The sequence below is a fragment of the Bufo bufo genome, chromosome 3 (genome assembly GCF_905171765.1).
Source record: "Bufo bufo chromosome 3, aBufBuf1.1, whole genome shotgun sequence".
In the NCBI taxonomy this organism is placed as follows: Eukaryota; Metazoa; Chordata; class Amphibia; order Anura; family Bufonidae; genus Bufo; species Bufo bufo.
Window position 1 is genome coordinate 676351579 of NC_053391.1, and position 18664 is coordinate 676370242.

At 44.1% G+C, this 18664-nt stretch overlaps 1 protein-coding gene across 2 annotated transcripts in view; it reads left to right on the plus strand.

The window, feature by feature from the left end:
- The window catches only part of DLG2 (discs large MAGUK scaffold protein 2), a 1330756-nt gene that overhangs the window by 1303093 nt on the left and 8999 nt on the right, over window positions 1–18664 (plus strand). Inside the window, exons 21-23 of one of the 2 annotated variants that reach the window (XM_040426390.1) lie at window positions 4040–4044; window positions 5759–5775; window positions 17999–18046. In XM_040426390.1, coding sequence (XP_040282324.1) covers window positions 4040–4044; window positions 5759–5775; window positions 17999–18046 — 70 coding nt within the window. Of the gene's footprint in view, window positions 1–4039; window positions 4045–5026; window positions 5127–5758; window positions 5776–17995; window positions 18047–18664 lie in introns of both variants that reach the window. The other variant, XM_040426389.1, reaches the window with a different exon arrangement.

An 18664-nucleotide genomic window follows, 5' to 3' on the forward strand; every position in this document is an offset into this window, starting at 1 on the left:
ATGTCGGTGATATGGCAGACGTGTCAGATGTCGGTGATATGGCAGACGTGTCAGATGTCGGTGATATGGCAGACGTGTTAGATGTCGGTGATATAGCAGACGTGTCAGATGTCGGTGATATAGCAGACGTGTCAGATGTCAGTGATAGATTAGATGTGTCAGATGTCGGTGATATGGCAGATGTGTCAGATGTCGGTGATATGGCAGACGTGTCAGATGTCAGTGATATGGCAGACGTGTCAGATGTCAGTGATATGGCAGACGTGTCAGATGTCAGTGATATGGCAGACGTGTCAGATGTCAGTGATAGAGCAGACGTGTCAGATGTCAGTGATAGATTAGATGTGTCAGATGTCGGTGATATGGCAGACGTGTCAGATGTCGGTGATAGAGCAGACGTGTCAGATGTCGGTGATATGGCAGACGTGTCAGATGTCAGTGATATGGCAGACGTGTCAGATGTCAGTGATATGGCAGACGTGTCAGATGTCAGTGATAGATTAGATGTGTCAGATGTCGGTGATATGGCAGACGTGTCAGATGTCGGTGATAGAGCAGACGTGTCAGATGTCAGTGATAGATTAGATGTGTCAGATGTCGGTGATATGGCAGACATGTTAGATGTCGGTGATATGGCAGACGTGTCAGATGTCGGTGATATGGCAGACGTGTCAGATGTCGGTGATATGGCAGACGTGTCAGATGTCAGTGATATGGCAGACGTGTCAGATGTCGGTGATATGGCAGACGTGTCAGATGTCGGTGATATGGCAGACGTGTCAGATGTCGGTGATATGGCAGACGTGTCAGATGTCGGTGATATGGCAGACGTGTCAGATGTCGGTGATATGGCAGACGTGTCAGATGTCGGTGATATGGCAGACGTGTCAGATGTCGGTGATATGGCAGACGTGTCAGATGTCGGTGATATGGCAGACGTGTCAGATGTCGGTGATATGGCAGACGTGTCAGATGTCGGTGATATGGCAGACGTGTCAGATGTCGGTGATATGGCAGACATGTCAGATGTCAGTGATAGAGCAGACGTGTCAGATGTCAGTGATATGACAGACGTGTCAGATGTCAGTGATAGAGCAGACGTGTCAGATGTCAGTGATATATTAGATGTGTCAGATGTCGGTGATATGGCAGACATGTTAGATGTCGGTGATATGGCAGACGTGTCAGATGTCGGTGATATAGCAGACGTGTCAGATGTCGGTGATATGGCAGACGTGTCAGATATCGGTGATAGAGCAGACGTGTCAGATGTCAGTGATATGGCAGACGTGTCAGATGTCGGTGATATAGCAGACGTGTCAGATGTCAGTGATAGATTAGATGTGTCAGATGTCGGTGATATGGCAGACGTGTCAGATGTCGGTGATATGGCAGACGTGTCAGATGTCGGTGATATGGCAGACGTGTCAGATGTCTGTGATATGGCAGACGTGTCAGATGTCGGTGATATGGCAGACGTGTCAGATGTCGGTGATATGGCAGACGTGTCAGATGTCGGTGATATGGCAGACGTGTCAGATGTCGGTGATATGGCAGACGTGTCAGATGTCGGTGATATGGCAGACGTGTCAGATGTCGGTGATATGGCAGACGTGTCAGATGTCGGTGATATGGCAGACGTGTCAGATGTCGGTGATATGGCAGACGTGTCAGATGTCGGTGATATGGCAGACGTGTCAGATGTCGGTGATATGGCAGACATGTTAGATGTCGGTGATATGGCAGACGTGTCAGATGTCGGTGATATGGCAGACGTGTCAGATGTCGGTGATAGATTAGATGTGTCAGATGTCGGTGATATGGCAGACATGTTAGATGTCGGTGATATGGCAGACGTGTCAGATGTCAGTGATAGAGCAGACGTGTCAGATGTCAGTGATTTAGCAGACGTGTCAGATGTCGGTGATATGGCAGACATGTTAGATGTCGGTGATATGGCAGACGTGTCAGATGTCAGTGATAGATTAGATGTGTCAGATGTCAGTGATATGGCAGACGTGTCAGATGTCGGTGATATGGCAGACATGTTAGATGTCGGTGATATGGCAGACGTGTCAGATGTCGGTGATAGATTAGATGTGTCAGATGTCGGTGATAGATTAGACGTGTCAGATGTCGGTGATATGGCAGACGTGTCAGATGTCGGTGATATGGCAGACGTGTCAGATGTCGGTGATATGGCAGACGTGTCAGATGTCGGTGATATAGCAGACGTGTCAGATGTCGGTGATATGGCAGACGTGTCAGATGTCGGTGATAGAGCAGATGTGTCAGATGTCGGTGATATGGCAGCCATTAGGTGTGTGCTCGTACAGGCTATAGGGCGAGAAATACTTCTTGTTTTACATGCTGCCTATCAATAAAGATATTATTAAAACAGGCATTGTCGCCCACAGCAACCAATCAGAGCTCATGTTTCATCACCTAAGCCTTATTTACACGTCAGTGATTCACAGACAGATGTACCCGTTCATTTTAATGTGTGTATTCACACAGACCCAACATGGACGCCATCTGTGTTTCGTCCGAGTTTCATGGACCATTTATAGGAGATGCTCTGAAAACTTTTAGCTCTGCAGTGTCCATGGAACACGGATGACACACGGAGAGCAAAAAATGGACACACGGACCAAACATGGATTCTTTCACAGATGAATCAAGGACCATCTTATCATGGATTTCTTCATGGACATGGATGTGTGAATAAGACCTTATACTACTCTAGAAAAATAAAAGCTGTGCGCTCATTGGTTGTTATGGAGGAGAAAGTCTGTTTTTGCATTACATGGATGGATAGAGAGGTAGATAGAGAGATAGATACAGTAGCAAGAAAAAGTATGTGAACCCTTTGGAATGATATGGATTTCTGCACAAATTGGTCATAAAATGTGATCTGATCTTCATCTAAGTCACAACAAAAGACAATCACAGTCTGCTTAAACTAATAACACACAAAGAATTAAATGTTACCATGTTTTTATTGAACACACCATGTAAACATTCACAGTGCAGGGGGGAAAAGTATGTGAACCCCTACACTAATGACATCTCCAAGAGCTAATTGGAGTGAGGTGTCAGCCAACTGGAGTCCAATCAATGAGCTGAGATTGGAGGTGTTGGTTACAGCTGCCCTGCCCTATAAAAAACTTGCTTTCACAAGAAGCATTGCCTGATGTGAATGATGCTTCGCACAAAAGAGCTCTCAGAAGACCTACGATTAAGAATTGTTGACTTGCATAAAGCTGGAAAGGGTTATAAAAGTATCTCCAAAAACCTTGCTGTTCATCAGTCCACGGTAAGACAAATTGTCTATAAATGGAGAAAGTTCAGCACTTCTGCTACTCTCCCTAGGAGTGGCCATCCTGTAAAGATGACTGCAAGAGCACAGCGCAGACTGCTCAATGAGGTGAAGAAGAATCCTAGAGTGTCAGCTAAAGACTTACAAAAGTCTCTGGCATATGCTAACATCCCTGTTAGCGAATCTACGATACGTAAAACATTAAACAAGAATGGATTTCATGGAAGGATACCACAGAGGAAACCACTGCTGTCCAAAAAAAACATTGCTGCACGTTTACAGTTTGCACAAGAGCACCTGGATGTTCCACAGCAGTACTGGCAAAATATTCTGTGGACAGATGAAACCAAAGTTGAGTTGTTTGGAAGAAACACACAATACTATGTGTGGAGAAAAAGAGGCACAGGACACCAACATCAAAACCTCATCCCAACTGTGAAGTATGGTGGTGGGGGCATCAGGGTTTGGGGCTGCTTTGCTGCGTCAGCGCCTGGACGGATTGCTATCATCGATGGAAAAATGAATTCCCAAGTTTATCAAGACATTTTGCAGGAGAACCTAAGGCCATCTGTCCACCAGCTGAAGCTCAACAGAAGATGGGTGTTGCAACAGGACAACGACCCAAAGAATAGAAGTAAATCAACAACAGAATGACTTAAACAGAAGAAAATACGCCTACTGGCGTGGCCCAGTCAGAGTCCTGACCTCAACCCGATTGAGATGCTGTGGCATGACCTCAAGAAAGCGATTCACACCAGACATCCCAAGAATATTGCTGAACTGAAACAGTTCTGTAAAGAGGAATGGTCAAGAATTACTCCTGACCGTTGTGCACGTCTGATCTACAACTACAGGAAACGTTTGGTTGAAGTTATTGCTGCCAAAGGAGGTTCAACCAGTTATTAAATCCAAGGGTTTACATACTTTTTCCACCTGCACTGTGAATGTTTACATGGTGTGTTCAATAAAAACATAGTAACATTTAATTCTTTGTGTGTTATTAGTTTAAGCAGACTGTGATTGTCTATTGTTGTGACTTAGATGAAGATCAGATCACATTTTATGACCAATTTGTGCAGAAATCCATATCATTCCAAAGGGTTTACATACTTTTTCTTGTAACTGTAGATATGAGAGAGAGCGATAGATAGAATATAAAACCTTATTATTTGAACTTTTTCATGTAACACACACGTAGGTAATATAGAAAAGTCACTAAACTGTCCATAACCGTCTCTATAGATCTCCAGGCAGTTGTAGGTAATGCCCATGAAAGGGTGTTGGCCCCATGGGCACTGGGGACATGTAGACTCATATGGATGAGCTCCATAACCAGAAGTTATCTATACTACAGTCCCTGAGGACCATGGGAGGAAATTTACTGACATTTCAGGGCCATGAGATATCGGATTAATGTCATTTTATTACACAGATAGATAATTATCATAATAGGAAGGAGAAGAACAATTGGGGGGACTTAGCCTCAAAAACTCTTTTGGCGGGCATCATGGATTTAATGTATTTTGTGGACTGAAAATTAATTGACTTAAATTTTTTTTACATTTTTAAAAAAAAAATTAGTATGTTTTTCCTGAAGATACTTTGATCACTGTAGTTGTATCCACATTTACACACTATTTTTGTCAGCATGAGTGTGACAAGAATTAGACGCCCCTGTTTTTGCCCCATGCCTTCTCTCCTTCACAGTCATTCAATGACAGGCGTAAAAAGAACTTCATCTTTTCACGAAAGTTCCCATTCTACAAGAACAAGGAGCAGAGTGAACAAGAAACAAGTGATCCTGACCGTAAGTAGACGCCTCGGAGATGATGTCACGTGTGGCACAAAAAGTAACGGGTGACACGCATGACACGATCCCTCCCTCTCACCCTGTCACACATCTAGGCATACAGAACCGATAGGCAGGATAGGCATTGCTACTGTGACCTCTGCATCAATACACCCTGGATCCGCCAGCTTTTTAACCCACAAAATAACCTTTTGTAAAGGTAGGAGCATCCGCCATTTTGTAGGCCGAGTCAATTGCTCAGAAACGAGGCATGGTGTACCTCAGTTTACTGGACCTATTTCAGAAGATGGCTGCTTCCACTTGGGGACAGGTTGAAAGAGAGACTGACCTTGTAAGAACATAGATGGTGGAAGAACCTATCATAGACTTGGCATGCCTAACCTACTTTTATGGAATAATGGCCTAACTAGTCACTTCTTATTACCAGCATTGGGTTTTGCCAATGTTTTTTGGATCAGACCAGAATTTGATGGTAACCCACTTTTCATTTGGGTTAAGGTTTCATAGAATCATGGGTAGGATTAGGCTGTGACACCACAAAACCGATGTACAATATGATAAAGCCATGGGCCATTGTCAGAGGTAAATTGTCCTACAGCCTCCACAAAGGTCCTACCAACCAAACAGAGTAGTAGAGGATCCTCTGGTGGACCCAGGCTCTGACACAATAATGGGTCCCAGAAACCAGCAGAAGACAACCCAGCTTAGTGGTGTCTTTGGAGCCAATCACTTGTCACTATTTGGGGTCTCATGGTATGATCACAAATAACCTATTAGATCTATTACAATGGAATTATAAAGGGACGTGCCCTTGGTCTGTATAGAGGGAGGACCTCAAAATCATCTCCTTTGGTGGGCCCAAGGAAACATTTATTAGCCCTAACCACCCTCACCCTGCTGCATGTTTCCCACATTTTGTGGGAAACATTTAGTATTATTAGGTGATTATTTAGCAGTAACACCACAGCACTACACTCCATTTCCCTCCTGCTAATAGGGCCACTCCATATGTATTTTGTCCAGGGCCTCCACAGACCATGACTGAAAATTTTAATTCCAATTATGGAATAGTTAGCCTTCCAGATTGCCTAAAGAATTAATTTTAGCTGAACTCTTTGCTAAAAAGTGTGCTTAATATGCTCAGGAAGATGTGGCTGGTGGTTGTCACTGCTGGACCTCCGTTCTCTCATGGAGATCTGTGCATACTCTCCACCAGGACATCTGATATTTCTGTATCTTGCATGAAGATATCTTCCCATTTTAGGTTTCCTATATATTTTAAACACCAAGGGTCTATATAGAAACAACCAAATTGGATAAATATCCACTAAACCATAAGGTATGTTTCCACTTCACGTTGTGAGTCCATCCTTTTGGACCCATCCTCCTGTATTTTCGACACCTTCTCAGTTATCTCCACCTAAAGCTTACGATTTGGTAAACCATCCAGATACCATATAGCAGTGTGAAGGCCTTAGGTCATTGCCATGTCTGATGTATTGACCTTTGGTGGTCAGGATTATTCTTCAAGGTCTCTCCCTCACAATTGTCCCCTAAATGATGAAGCTCAATTCAATGGACAATGCATGGATCCAGGTTGTTGTTCTGCACGGTCTGTCATGGTAGTATTCATTTCAACTCCACTGACTTCTTCCTTCCTCTTCTGCGCCTCCTCTTCCTCTCTCATTGCTCACTCTCTGGGTACTGCTGGGCAGGACAGCTTCGGATTAGGTGACGACGGTTATGGAACAAAGGCTCTGAGTAAGTTCCCAGGAATGGTCACTACAACATTCAAATCTTGTCCCCTTCCCCAACCCACCCCATTTCTTATATTTTATTTTTATTTTTTGCAAATTTTATCCATTTCCTTTGTTTCCCAAAGCCCCACCCCCACCCCATCTCCCAGCATGCACAGACGAGATTTTTTGTATTTGTTGCCCACTATTGAATGCTGAAATGATCTGTGCTGTCAATGCATGAACTTCTGATAGACTTCCATACTGTCCCTAGAGCTACGTGCTTGTCTTCTGATGCCGCTTCTTCATTCTTTGTTACTACGCTTTTGTAAGGTTGATGACAACTAATGTCCGAGAAGTGTATTTCGAAAGTAAACCCTTTAATTGTATGTGTTACTATATGCATGGTGGGCTTAGCAGGAGATCAGGTAATGACCGACGGTTTAATGTGTATTGGGATAGCCCATGATGGCAAAAAAAAAGAAGGATCTGGTGTGTTGGATTTCAAAATGTCCAGTACTTTCCTCCATTAGATTATTTGCCCACTCCCCACTGAAATACTCCTTAAAGGGAACCTGTCACCTGGTTTGGAGGGTTCGATTATGTCGTTAGGTTTTAAGGTCCCAAATCTACCAATATCAAACCCATCCGTTCTCAAAAATGATAGTAAATGAAAATCAAACTAACTGGGAGAAGAGTCCAGGTCTCTTCTTCTGCAGCATCGGGCAAATGCGCCAACAGCTCTGAGGACTGCACACCTCGCTTCACTGTGCATGCTCTGCACATCAAGCACATGCACAGTGAAGTACAGTATATCAGCCTTGGCTTCATCAGCACAATGCACATGTGCTTGATAACCCTGGAGAAGAGTCTAGGACTCTCCTCCTGGAAACTTCAATGTTCATTTACTAATCTATGCGGGGACAGATAGGTGTGATATGGGCAGGTTTGGGAACCTAAACCCTGGCATGCTGGTTGTTTAGTAGTTGAAAACCAGATGACAGGTTCCCTTTAAGAGTAAAGATGGCCTAACACACTATTCGGCTGACAGCTATACCTCCCGATTCCCCCATACATATGCATTGTGGGTCCAGCCAAGCCCACATGTGATCTCAGCGGGGAAAGAGGAATAAGCGGAGTCGGCTGTTTTTGGAACTTCCTTGGCTGGGCCCCTTTCTTGAGATGGCTGTAGGTCCTGCACCTATCGGACATTTATGGCATATCCTGCGGATGTGTCCTAAATGTCAATATGGGACAACCCATTGAGTGAAAGGTTTAGGTGAACATACCTCTTAATCCGGACTGGTTTTAGGGGTAAGAAGCTTATAGTAAGTACAAGCTGCTCCTGTTCTCTGGTGGACTTAGCCCAGTCATGGTCATTCTTTAAAATATCTTAATCCTACAGCGTACAATGGTGACTGATGGAGTGTGGAGTCGCCCTTTAACTGCATTGTACATTGTATTCTTATATCAGCCCAGCTAGAACAGTCATTTCCTGGGACGTCTTCGACGATTCTTTCTAAGCCTCCTACGGTTCAAAGGCCAATTGAATTGATGTCACATCAAAATAAAAAGGCAAAGTAGCGAAATAAAAGTGTGTTTAGTGCTGAAATAAAGAGCTGAGTATTAGACTTTCTCAAAAATCGAGTCGACTCTTGAGACAGCAGGCCGCTGATTGGAAATAGCAGGTGTCCAGAGCATTATCATTCCACCGCTCCTGATGTGCCAAGATACCGCACACAGAAGCCAATGATAGGACCGCTTCACTTCTCCTGATCCTACCCTGAAGCATTCTTCTTTACACAAATATCAACAACATTATTCTAGAAGGAATACTTCTATCATTATTATTATTATTATAGCGTCATCCGCTTCATAGTGCATGTATATGGGATAATGCCTAGGTAAAGAGGATAGAGAAAGGAGAAGACCGCTCTAAACACGTCAGGTGGAGGTGGTGTTGGAATACCATTGTGCGGGATATTTTTGGCCAGCTGGTATGCTTGTTGGAATAGGATTTTAGTGAGTGGCAGAAGGTTTGAAGAACGTCAGATGGATCGAGGAAGAGAGGAGAAGCACCAGAGAAGACTTGTCTCAGAGACTGTTTGGAAGTGACTTGAGGAGGTTATCATTGGCAGAGTGGAGATTGTGTGTGGGGTGGTAGGTACGTTTAAAGGGTTTGCCAACTGTTGTTTATGGGCTTTCTCTGGTATTGCAGTTGCTTTTTTTCCAAGGGATTTTCTGGGACTTTAAAGGGGTTGTCCATGACTTAACTATTGATGACCTATCCTCAGGATTGGTCATCAATATCAGATTGGTGGGGCTGAAACTCCCTGCACTCCCACCGATCAGAATTTTGAAGGGGCCGTGGTGCTCAACCGAGTTTGTTTCTGGAATGTACTCAAGCTTTCTTGTGGAAGTGAAGGAACATTTGTCAGGCTGTGTAGGCCTGACAAATAAATGGCCTGACTGTGTAGGCCTGACTGCAATGAATGGCCTCAGCAGTGTATCCTATTTTTAGTTCTATTCAGTTAGCCATGGATGCATTACACAGGACCATGGGTCATACCATTCTACTGTGCAGATAGTGGTCAACTACACTGATAAAGCATACTTCCTTTTTTGAAAAGCCATGCTACTAGCTCTGCCCAATGCATATCTATACACACCCATTCCTGCAGTACTCCACAGAGTAGCTATGCCCCCTTAGAATCCCCTCCACAGTAGAATGCCCTCTTAGAGTCCTCTTCACAATAGAATGCTCCCTTAATGCCCTTCACAGTAGTGATGCACACTTAGTGCCCCCATACAGTATTAATGCTCATTTAGTGCCTCCACACAGTAGCTATGCCCCCTTAGAGTGCCCTTCACAGTAGAATGTTCCCTTATTGCCCCTTCACCGTACTGATGCCCCCTTTAGTGCCCCCACACAGTATTAATCCTCCCTTAGTGCCTCCACACAGTAGATATGCTCTCTTAACAGCCCCCTTACAGTAATGCTGCCCCCTTAGTGCTCTCTCACAATAGTGAAGATAGTGTAGTGTTAATAAAAGTAATACTTACCTAGTCCCATTCCCCCATGAACAGAATACATAATGCCTGCCCCAGCAGCAGGTGAGAGGCGTGGTATCATTGTGCCTACTGAGCTGGGCTTCACTCAACTGTATCAGTGTACTCAGGATGCTGATACACTTGAAATTGTGACGAACCTCAGCTGTCCCTGGACTACGGGACAGCAGCCGAAATCGAGGACTTTACATCCAGATCCGGCACAGTTGGGAGGTATGATAAAGAAAAAAATATATATATTATGTATAAAAATCAGGAGATTGATTGACGCAAGTGGCCATTAACCTTGGGCTTTGCATCTGACTAATATGGCTGACTAGATGGATGCTGATTATTAAGCAGAATTGCTGCCAGATCCGCTTATATCAGACGTAATATTTCTATAGGTAAAAATCACAAAACTCGCGACTCAGCAGCCTTTACTTTAAGACAATCAGAACTATTATTTGTCAAGGTGGATGTGACAGAAGATGCATCAAGACGAAAAACCAACACGAAAGCCGAAAATAATCCCACGCTTCAATAAATACGAGTGGTAACTCTTCATAGATGCTGCGCAGAGAATGTGAAATACTGTGACAGTAATTAATAGTGCCGTAACGTTAAGACGGAAGAAAACTAGACTAGACAGGAGGAAATCTCGCCAAATGTATGAGAGGTGCCCTTGATGGACATGTTTGACACTTCTTCTCGGGCCTACGTACTTTACACCAATATTTTGTGCCAAAAATTTGGTGTTGTCAGGACCTGAGAGAACTTTTGTCTGTGGGACAATATATGTTTTCCATCCACCATTTTTGATATTGTAGCCAATGGAATGACAGATGACGACCAGTGATGTAGCCAGTGACAAGTAATCCAATCCATGAAAGCGTTGAAGGGGTTATCCACTTTGGACAATCCATTTTTTTAACAGGTCTTTTAAAAATCAGCTGGTCACAGGTTGTCCTGTAGTTATAATCTATGGGACAACCTAATGTTAAAGTATTAAATTCCCCTGCAGCGCCACCACAGGAGAAACGAAGCATTACATAGTGTCCATTAAAAACAATGGACTATCCTTGTAATGCATGGACGTGCTGAGTCCTCCAGAGATGGAGACTGATATAGGGCCTGATTTGAGGGAACCCACTTTTTTTAACCCACAAATCCCTAATAGGGAAGATAGAAATAGGGTTTTGTAAACTAGATAACAAAGACTTGTCATGGTTCCACATCCCAGTAACTATAAACTATCATGAAAGACATAAATTAGTGCTCCTGGGCTCAAGACAAAATATGTAAGGGCCCCTCAACCACCATATGCCTTCTTATGTTGAAGAAGGACTCCTTTAGGCTCCAGGGCCCAGTAGCGACTGCTACTTCTGCTTGTCTCTGGGACAAAGCAAGGAAACTTTTTAGAATTCTTAACAACCCCTTTAAGAACACCATTCTCATAGGGCCCTATAGTAAAACTTAGTATGGGGTATGAATCCCTATGCACCACCAGTTTCCCAGTATGCATTCGGCAAACACTCCCAAGCAATGCCCTGTATTGCTGACAAATTTATAGTCTTATTTATTAAGCAGAAGAAATGTTAATTTAAAAAAAATGTTGTAAAAATTAGTCACCCACTTTATCAGACTACTATGTTGTAAAACTTGGAACTGGTGCTTCAAAAATTTGGCACTCATTCTGAAAATCATATTTCTCAGTGTATTCACACCCAACAACTGGCATAAATGCACCAACAAATCTCCTGATTCCTATCTATTACAAAGCTGACTGCCTGCAGCCACCACTAGGGGGAGCTCAGTGCATAGGAGTTTACATAGTTACCATTTTCTGCATTTGAAGCTGTAATCATCTCTGAGCATCCCCTAGAGGTGGCTGCTTAAAAATGCAGGATAAAATGCACTAGGACCCTCTTCTCTGCAGGATGAAATGCACTGGACCCTCCTCTTCAAAGTCATGGAGTCACAGCCATAAGCCCGCCTATTCAGTCTGATTTGCATTCTGCTAGCTTGGCCATGCATGAGACTTCGGATGATGTGGCCAAGCTAGAGGAATGTCAATCGGAGCTAGATGGACAAGCTTGCAGTGGTGACTCCATGACTCAGCGGTTGCATGGAGCCACCCTACTGATTCCAGGTCACGGAGTTTGGGCATTTCAGGTACATTTTAAAAAGGTCATTTCTTCAAAATGGCTATGAGAAGAAAAAAAATTACCGATGGGAACTGTCTGACGAGAACCGTTATATAGTGCCAGATCTGATGACAGGTTGCCTTTAATGACTGAACTGCTGAGGCTAGTCCTACCTGCCTCTAATTTCCCCCTTTTGACTAATATTTCGAGATACAAAAAAAACAAAAACATCACCAATCTACGTCAGATGTCCCGCGGACAGGTCATTTAAAAAAAAATATTACCAAGTTTAACTTATATTGTCAGAAATATAAGCTTCTTACAATGCCTCTCCTGGGATCTTGGTAGAAGCGGCAAGCTTTCATCCTGCTAGAAAATGGGTCAAGTTTTCGTTTTTCAATTAACTGCAAAATATTTCAGTAAGAGGTGGAGCAAGGCCCTAGGGAGGGAAAAATGGGTTTGTAAAATTGGAATTTATTTCCCTCAATGACACACGGGAGATTGGGACAGGCGGAGGTTTCTCTAAGATGTGTTCATTTTTCATACTTTTATTCCCCATCTACTGCATAGAGGAACTATCAGCAGTGAGGGCAAGGCCTTCATAGCATATTTCGCTATGATGGGTAAAATCACCATAGGTCCTATCACTGCCATTTTAAAATCAAAGTTGGGCCGAACCCTGCAGTGTAATTGGTCCCCTTCTCTGATAGCCAGCACATTGTGTAGTGCTGTTGTCATTCTGGTGGCCATTGTATTCCACCTGGTCTCCAGGGTCAAAGGAAGTTGTCTTCTGTCCTGAATGTGGCTAAAAATGGGGCATCTGTCATACTCATGTTTTCATGAACAACCTTCTTCCATGAAGAACTGTCAAAATTCATGGACAACCTCAATCCATGAAGAACTGTCAAAAGTACCACCACCAGTAGATACAGTCTAAATAGGTAGCTCCACTGTTGTCTTCCATTCATCAGCAGATATCAGGCAAAATAAATATAAATATCCAGTGCCTGCTGATGGGGCTGACAAGGTAGTCGTAGTCAGGAGCCAGTATTCTGCTGACAGATTACGTGAATTTTAGGTCCATTTCTGCTCATAAAGTGAACTATTCGAACAATAGAAATATATAGGGGAATTGCAATACATTAAATTCCTAAATCTAAACTCCAGAGTTTGTAGGACTTTCCTAAGGGTCGACACCTCCCACCAATAGATTTATTTCAGATCCTAGGGTAGACATAATTGCTTCTTCCTCTGGCTGCCGAGACTCTAAAGTTGGCTATATACTTAAGATATGTGTCAGCTGAATGCTTGTTTAACCGACAGCTATCTCTGTGAAACCTTTCCCCCACAATTGCATGCTTGGCTCGACTGTGTGTGGATGTGGTTTCACAGGGAGAAGGAAGTAAGCTGCTGTGGTGGCGGCTTATTTCTCCAAAAACAAAAGCATTGGTTACAAATCAACATACCTGATCCTTCTTGCCCCCAACATCGGGAAATTTGGGTGGACGGCCAAACACATAAGATAGTCATCTGGTCCCGCCAAAATCAAGTGGTCAACTTTTATGTATGGGACCTCAACATGGTATTCCCATCTTGGAATACCTGTCGTATGGAGCGACCAGAGGTGACTAGCTCTGCTGAAACTGTTCTGCGGTAGCTCTGGCAACAGAAATAGGCACTGGAACTACGCGGTTCCATCCATTGCGTAATAGATGGAGCTGGTTACTGCAGCACTGCCCCCATTCACATCAGTGGGAGCAGTGCCGCAGTAACCAGCTCTGCCCACTACACAACAGAAGGAGCCGTGTAGCTCCAATGCCAGAGATACTCCTGAACAGCTGATCTGTGGGGATGCCAGGTGTCGGACCCCCAGTGATGTGATATTGATATCAATATCAACATTTTAGGGATCCTTTGATGGTTTCCAGGATTAGAAATGTCAGCTTTCTCCCAGAAACAGCACCACGCCTGTTTACAGGTTGTTTGCAATTGTGCGGTACTGTAGTTCTGCCAAACTGCACTACCACACACAACCCCTGGACAGGTGTGGCGCTGTTTTTAAAGAAAACAGGTATAAGCTTTTTTAAAATCCTGTACAATCCCTTTAATCTTCTAAAATAGTCATATAGACGTACATGAGGTTTTCCTAAAGTAAGGAGAAGCCAAGGAACAGTCTAGCAGGGTCTGTGTCAGTCCGGGCGCTGTTCGTTGGGCTGGACAGGGAGAGATATATGCGATGACTTATATGAAGTGATGAAAATATTCAGAGAGAAATTAAATTCTGCCCTGTCTGATTGAATGCCTCGTCCCACCGAATGTTTATAGGCACATAAATGCTGCGGAGTATTTCTCCTTTCATGGTCTGGCCCAGTAAACAGCAGCAAGGTCAAAACAAGACGGAATGATCTAGATAAAAAGGTTGACGGGCTGGAGGAAATATTGTCACACATCAGTTCAAGGACTCTTGATTGTGCCAGAAATGTCTGTCTCCCGCAGCTACGGCTTCAGTTTAATATGTAAGAGAGATGGTTATAGATTTCAGGCGGTTATTATAGAGGGTCACGTCTGCATAGAAGAGAAAAATCACCATGTGGTCTGCGTTGGAGGGGGCGTGAGGAGGCTTGGCACTCAACTGCTTCTGCTAATAGCTGTCACACATGCAGCCATTATTGAGGAAACCTCACAGCTTACAAATTTGTACAGCCACCACTGAGTTCATTACCCAAATCCAGAGGGCTCCCCCTAGTGGTGACTGTAGGCAGCTAGAATTATGTCATTTATCAAGTCAGAAAGACAGAACCCCTCCCTCCATGAAAATACATTATGAAATTGGTCACCACAGGATCTAAAATCATAATGGTGGTTCAAGGCAGTTGAAAGTGGGGTCCAGTTTATAGCTTAAAGGGGTTTTCTACCTTTTAGATGCTGATAACCTATCCTCTGGTTAGATCATCAGTATCAGATCGGTTGGGGTCTGACACCTTCACCATACAGCTGTTTATGGCAGCCGTCAGAGTTGGCGGAGCCAGAAGCAGAAGACTCCGTCCACTGTGTAGTGACTGGGTTGGGTTAGATCCAGTTGAATGGGAGGTGACCTGCAGTATGCCAGCATGGCCACTGTACATTGCACAGAGCTTTCTGCTTCGAGCTCCATCCACTGTTACGTTTGCAATGCCAGCTAATGCCACAAACAGCTGATCAATGGAGATGCTCGCTGTCGGACCCCCACCTGTATGATATTGATGTCCAGTGGGTAGGTCATCAATATGTAAAAGGTAGAAAACCCCTTTAAACAAATCAAACTGTAATGGACACGCCCTCAAGAGCTACTATGCTGCAAAGGATAGCCATTATATCCCTAGGATAAGTCATCCCTTAAAGATCATGGGACCACTACCAATCCTGAGAATGGAAGGACCACAACACTGGTTTAGCACTGCACCTCCTTCCAAGTTTTCCCTGCACAGATATTTATCAAATGCTTAATTAAAGGGGTTTTACTGGACTTAAAGGGATTCTGTCATCAGATTTTACCCCTATAACCTAAAGATATCCTCATGTCCGGACTAATAAGAAGAATCCTAAGCTGGCCTTATTAAACCTCACTGTAGCTCTATTTGTCCAAAAAACAGGTTTTTATAACCTGCCAATCACTTACTTAAGGTGCCCAAGGGGAGGTCCGTTAATACAGGGTGCCCGGCCGCACCCCTCGCCGTCCAGTGCCCAGCGCCGCCTTCCGTCTTCATCGCCGCCTTCCGTCTTCATCGCCGCCTTCCCTGTCTTCAGCGCCGCCTTCTACAGCTCAGCGCCGCCTCTGCAATACTCTCGTCCCTTTGCCTGATCCCGCGCCTGCGCACTAGGCTCGGCCAATCTGCAGGTCATATTAGGGTTGAGCGAAGTGCACATCAGGCCGGCGCATGCGCACTTCGCTCAATGAAGCCGCTGCCAGGAGTCCGCACAGGCGCATCAGGCCGAGTCTAGTGCGCAGGCGCGGGATCTGGCAAAGGGACGAGAGGATTGCAGAGGATGAAGACGGAAGGCGGCGCTGGGCACCGGACGGCGAGGGGTGCGGCCGGGCACCCTGTATTAACGGACCTCCCCTTGGGCACCTTAAGTGAGTGATTGGCAGGTTATAAAAACCAGTTTTTTTGGCAAATAGAGCTACAGTGAGGTTTAATAAGGCCAGCTTAGGATTCTTCTTATTAGTCCGGACATGAGGATATCTTTAGGTTATAGGGGTAAAATCTGATGACAGAATCCCTTTAAGGTGGGTCCGACTCCCAGAACCTCACTTACAAGCTGTTGGAAGGGCTGCAGTGTTAGAACCTCCTGCACACAAACGTTTTTTTTTCAGTTTACATTCCGTTTTCTGGATTCCGTATACAGACCGTATACGGAACCATTCATTTCAATGGATCCGCAAAAAAAACGGAAGGTACTCCATATGCCTTCCGTTTCCGTATTTCCGTTCAAAGATAGAACATGTCCTATTATTGCCCTCAAATCACGTTCCGTGGCTCCGTTCAAGTCAATGGTTCCGCAAAAAAAACTGAATGCATCCGTATGACTTCCGTATCCGTTCCGTTTTTGCTAAACCATCAATTGAAAATTTTATGCCCAGACCAATTTTTTTATGTACTTACTGTTTAAACATTATTGTATGCTTCCGTTCCCGTTTGCGATCCGCAAAAAAACGGATCACAAACGGAAACCAAATGGAAAAAACGAAACGGCCGAACGGAAAAGGAAACACTACTGAAAGAAAAAAATGGAAAATCGCAAAACCATACGGTCGTGTGCAGGAGGCCTTAGGGTGATCACAGTGGCCTCCTCCTTGGCTTGCAATACCAAGTATAGCCACTGTAAAATGTATGGTGCTGTGCTTGGTGTACAATGGAGAGGCAGCAGCAGTCATGAGAGTGCTGTGACCCCCTTCAAACAGCTGATCGGGGGAGGGGGGTTGTCGGACCTCCACCAATCAGATATTGATGACCTATCCTGAGGGAAATGAGGTATTATTCGGTTCCCATCAAAATCTGTGTGATGTCTGTGTAAGAGAGAAACAGACACTCTTTTTATAGTCACTTTCCACCGTGGCTGTAGTATAGGATATGCCATAAACATCTAATAGGTTTGGGTCCCACCTCTGGGATCTTCTCCTTTCTCAAGAACAGAACAGAAGACCATGCATGGCCACCACTTCTTTTACCACTATGGGATTTCCGAAAGTAGCCATGCGCGCTGTCTCAGCCATATCGTGATTGGAGGGGGCACCGTGCATGTGCAGTGTGCCCTTCATTTACACCAGGGCCCCGTTCTTGAGATGCTAGTGGAGCCCAGAGGTGGGACCCTCACCTATTGGACATTTATGGCTTATGCTATACACATGCCATAAATGCACAGAGGAGACCAAACTTAACAGCTGGTTAACAAGCAATGTCTATTAAAATGTTGGAAGGTGTGAAGAACTTTTTTATAGTTATCTTTAGACTTACGAGTGAGAAGGTTTCGAACCAGAAAGACATACAAGCACCAACCCTACCCCCGTATTCCCTCCTCATCCAACGGAGCGGGGGCTTATACTCTCTGTTCCACACAATGTGAAGAATTCCTTTATATGTCTTTATCAGCCTCATTTTGGTCTTATGTTTCTTATCTCATAATACTAAGAACAAAACAGGAAGGTTTCCTGGGGAGGATTCACACAGGTACGGACTCATTGAACGGTGAAGTCTCTCTACGCACAATCCTTCCTATTATATATTAAGAAAGATGCTGGCTCCTTTGTGGAACAGGATCAATAAGTCTTCTTTTCTTTAATCTGCCCTGCAGGACCCGTCACGTTCCTCCCCTTTCTGTGTTCGTGTTTTTGCTTTTTTTTATTCTCTTTCTTTTATCGTTGACGATATTTTGCGTTTTTTTCTGTCTTTAACAGGAGGACAAGAGGACTATATTCTGTCATATGAACCAGTGACCAGGCAGGAGAGTAAGTTGCCCGCAGACTTTCCATATCCTCTAAAGATCTATATAACGATATGCGTTGTAGACTTCTTAATTTCAAAAAGTTCTATTGGCTGTGCAGCAAGGAGGCAACAATCTGGCATTGAGGTTCATACTGGTAATTCTGACAAACAGGGCTCTGCTCACACTGCTGTCAGAGACTTTGGTACGTCACATCTAATAGCAAGCATAGGTCACGCTGCAAGAAGGCAGGCACCACTGTGGAACCCCAACAGACCCATTAATAAGTCAATGGAGTCCATTGTGAACACAACCCAAGACGTGATCCAGAATCAGTCGAGTACTTTTACCGTTTAGCAGCTGACAGTCCAAACCCATTGCTAATGTTGTTTCCATGTTTACCAGTCCAGCAGGAGACCTGGACTATCCAGATAATTGGCATTTTCTTATATATTTCTTGTTGAAATTCTTTTAATCCAGCATCTAATCATCTACAAAGATGTAGGGCAAGGGCGGAGCATGACATAGGGATTCTCTGCTTGGCGTTTCATGCATCCAGTCACTTTGGTGTTCTGTGCATCAATCGTACATACTTCTGAATTAAAGGGGTTACCTAGTGATTAATATAGTACATTTAGTACAT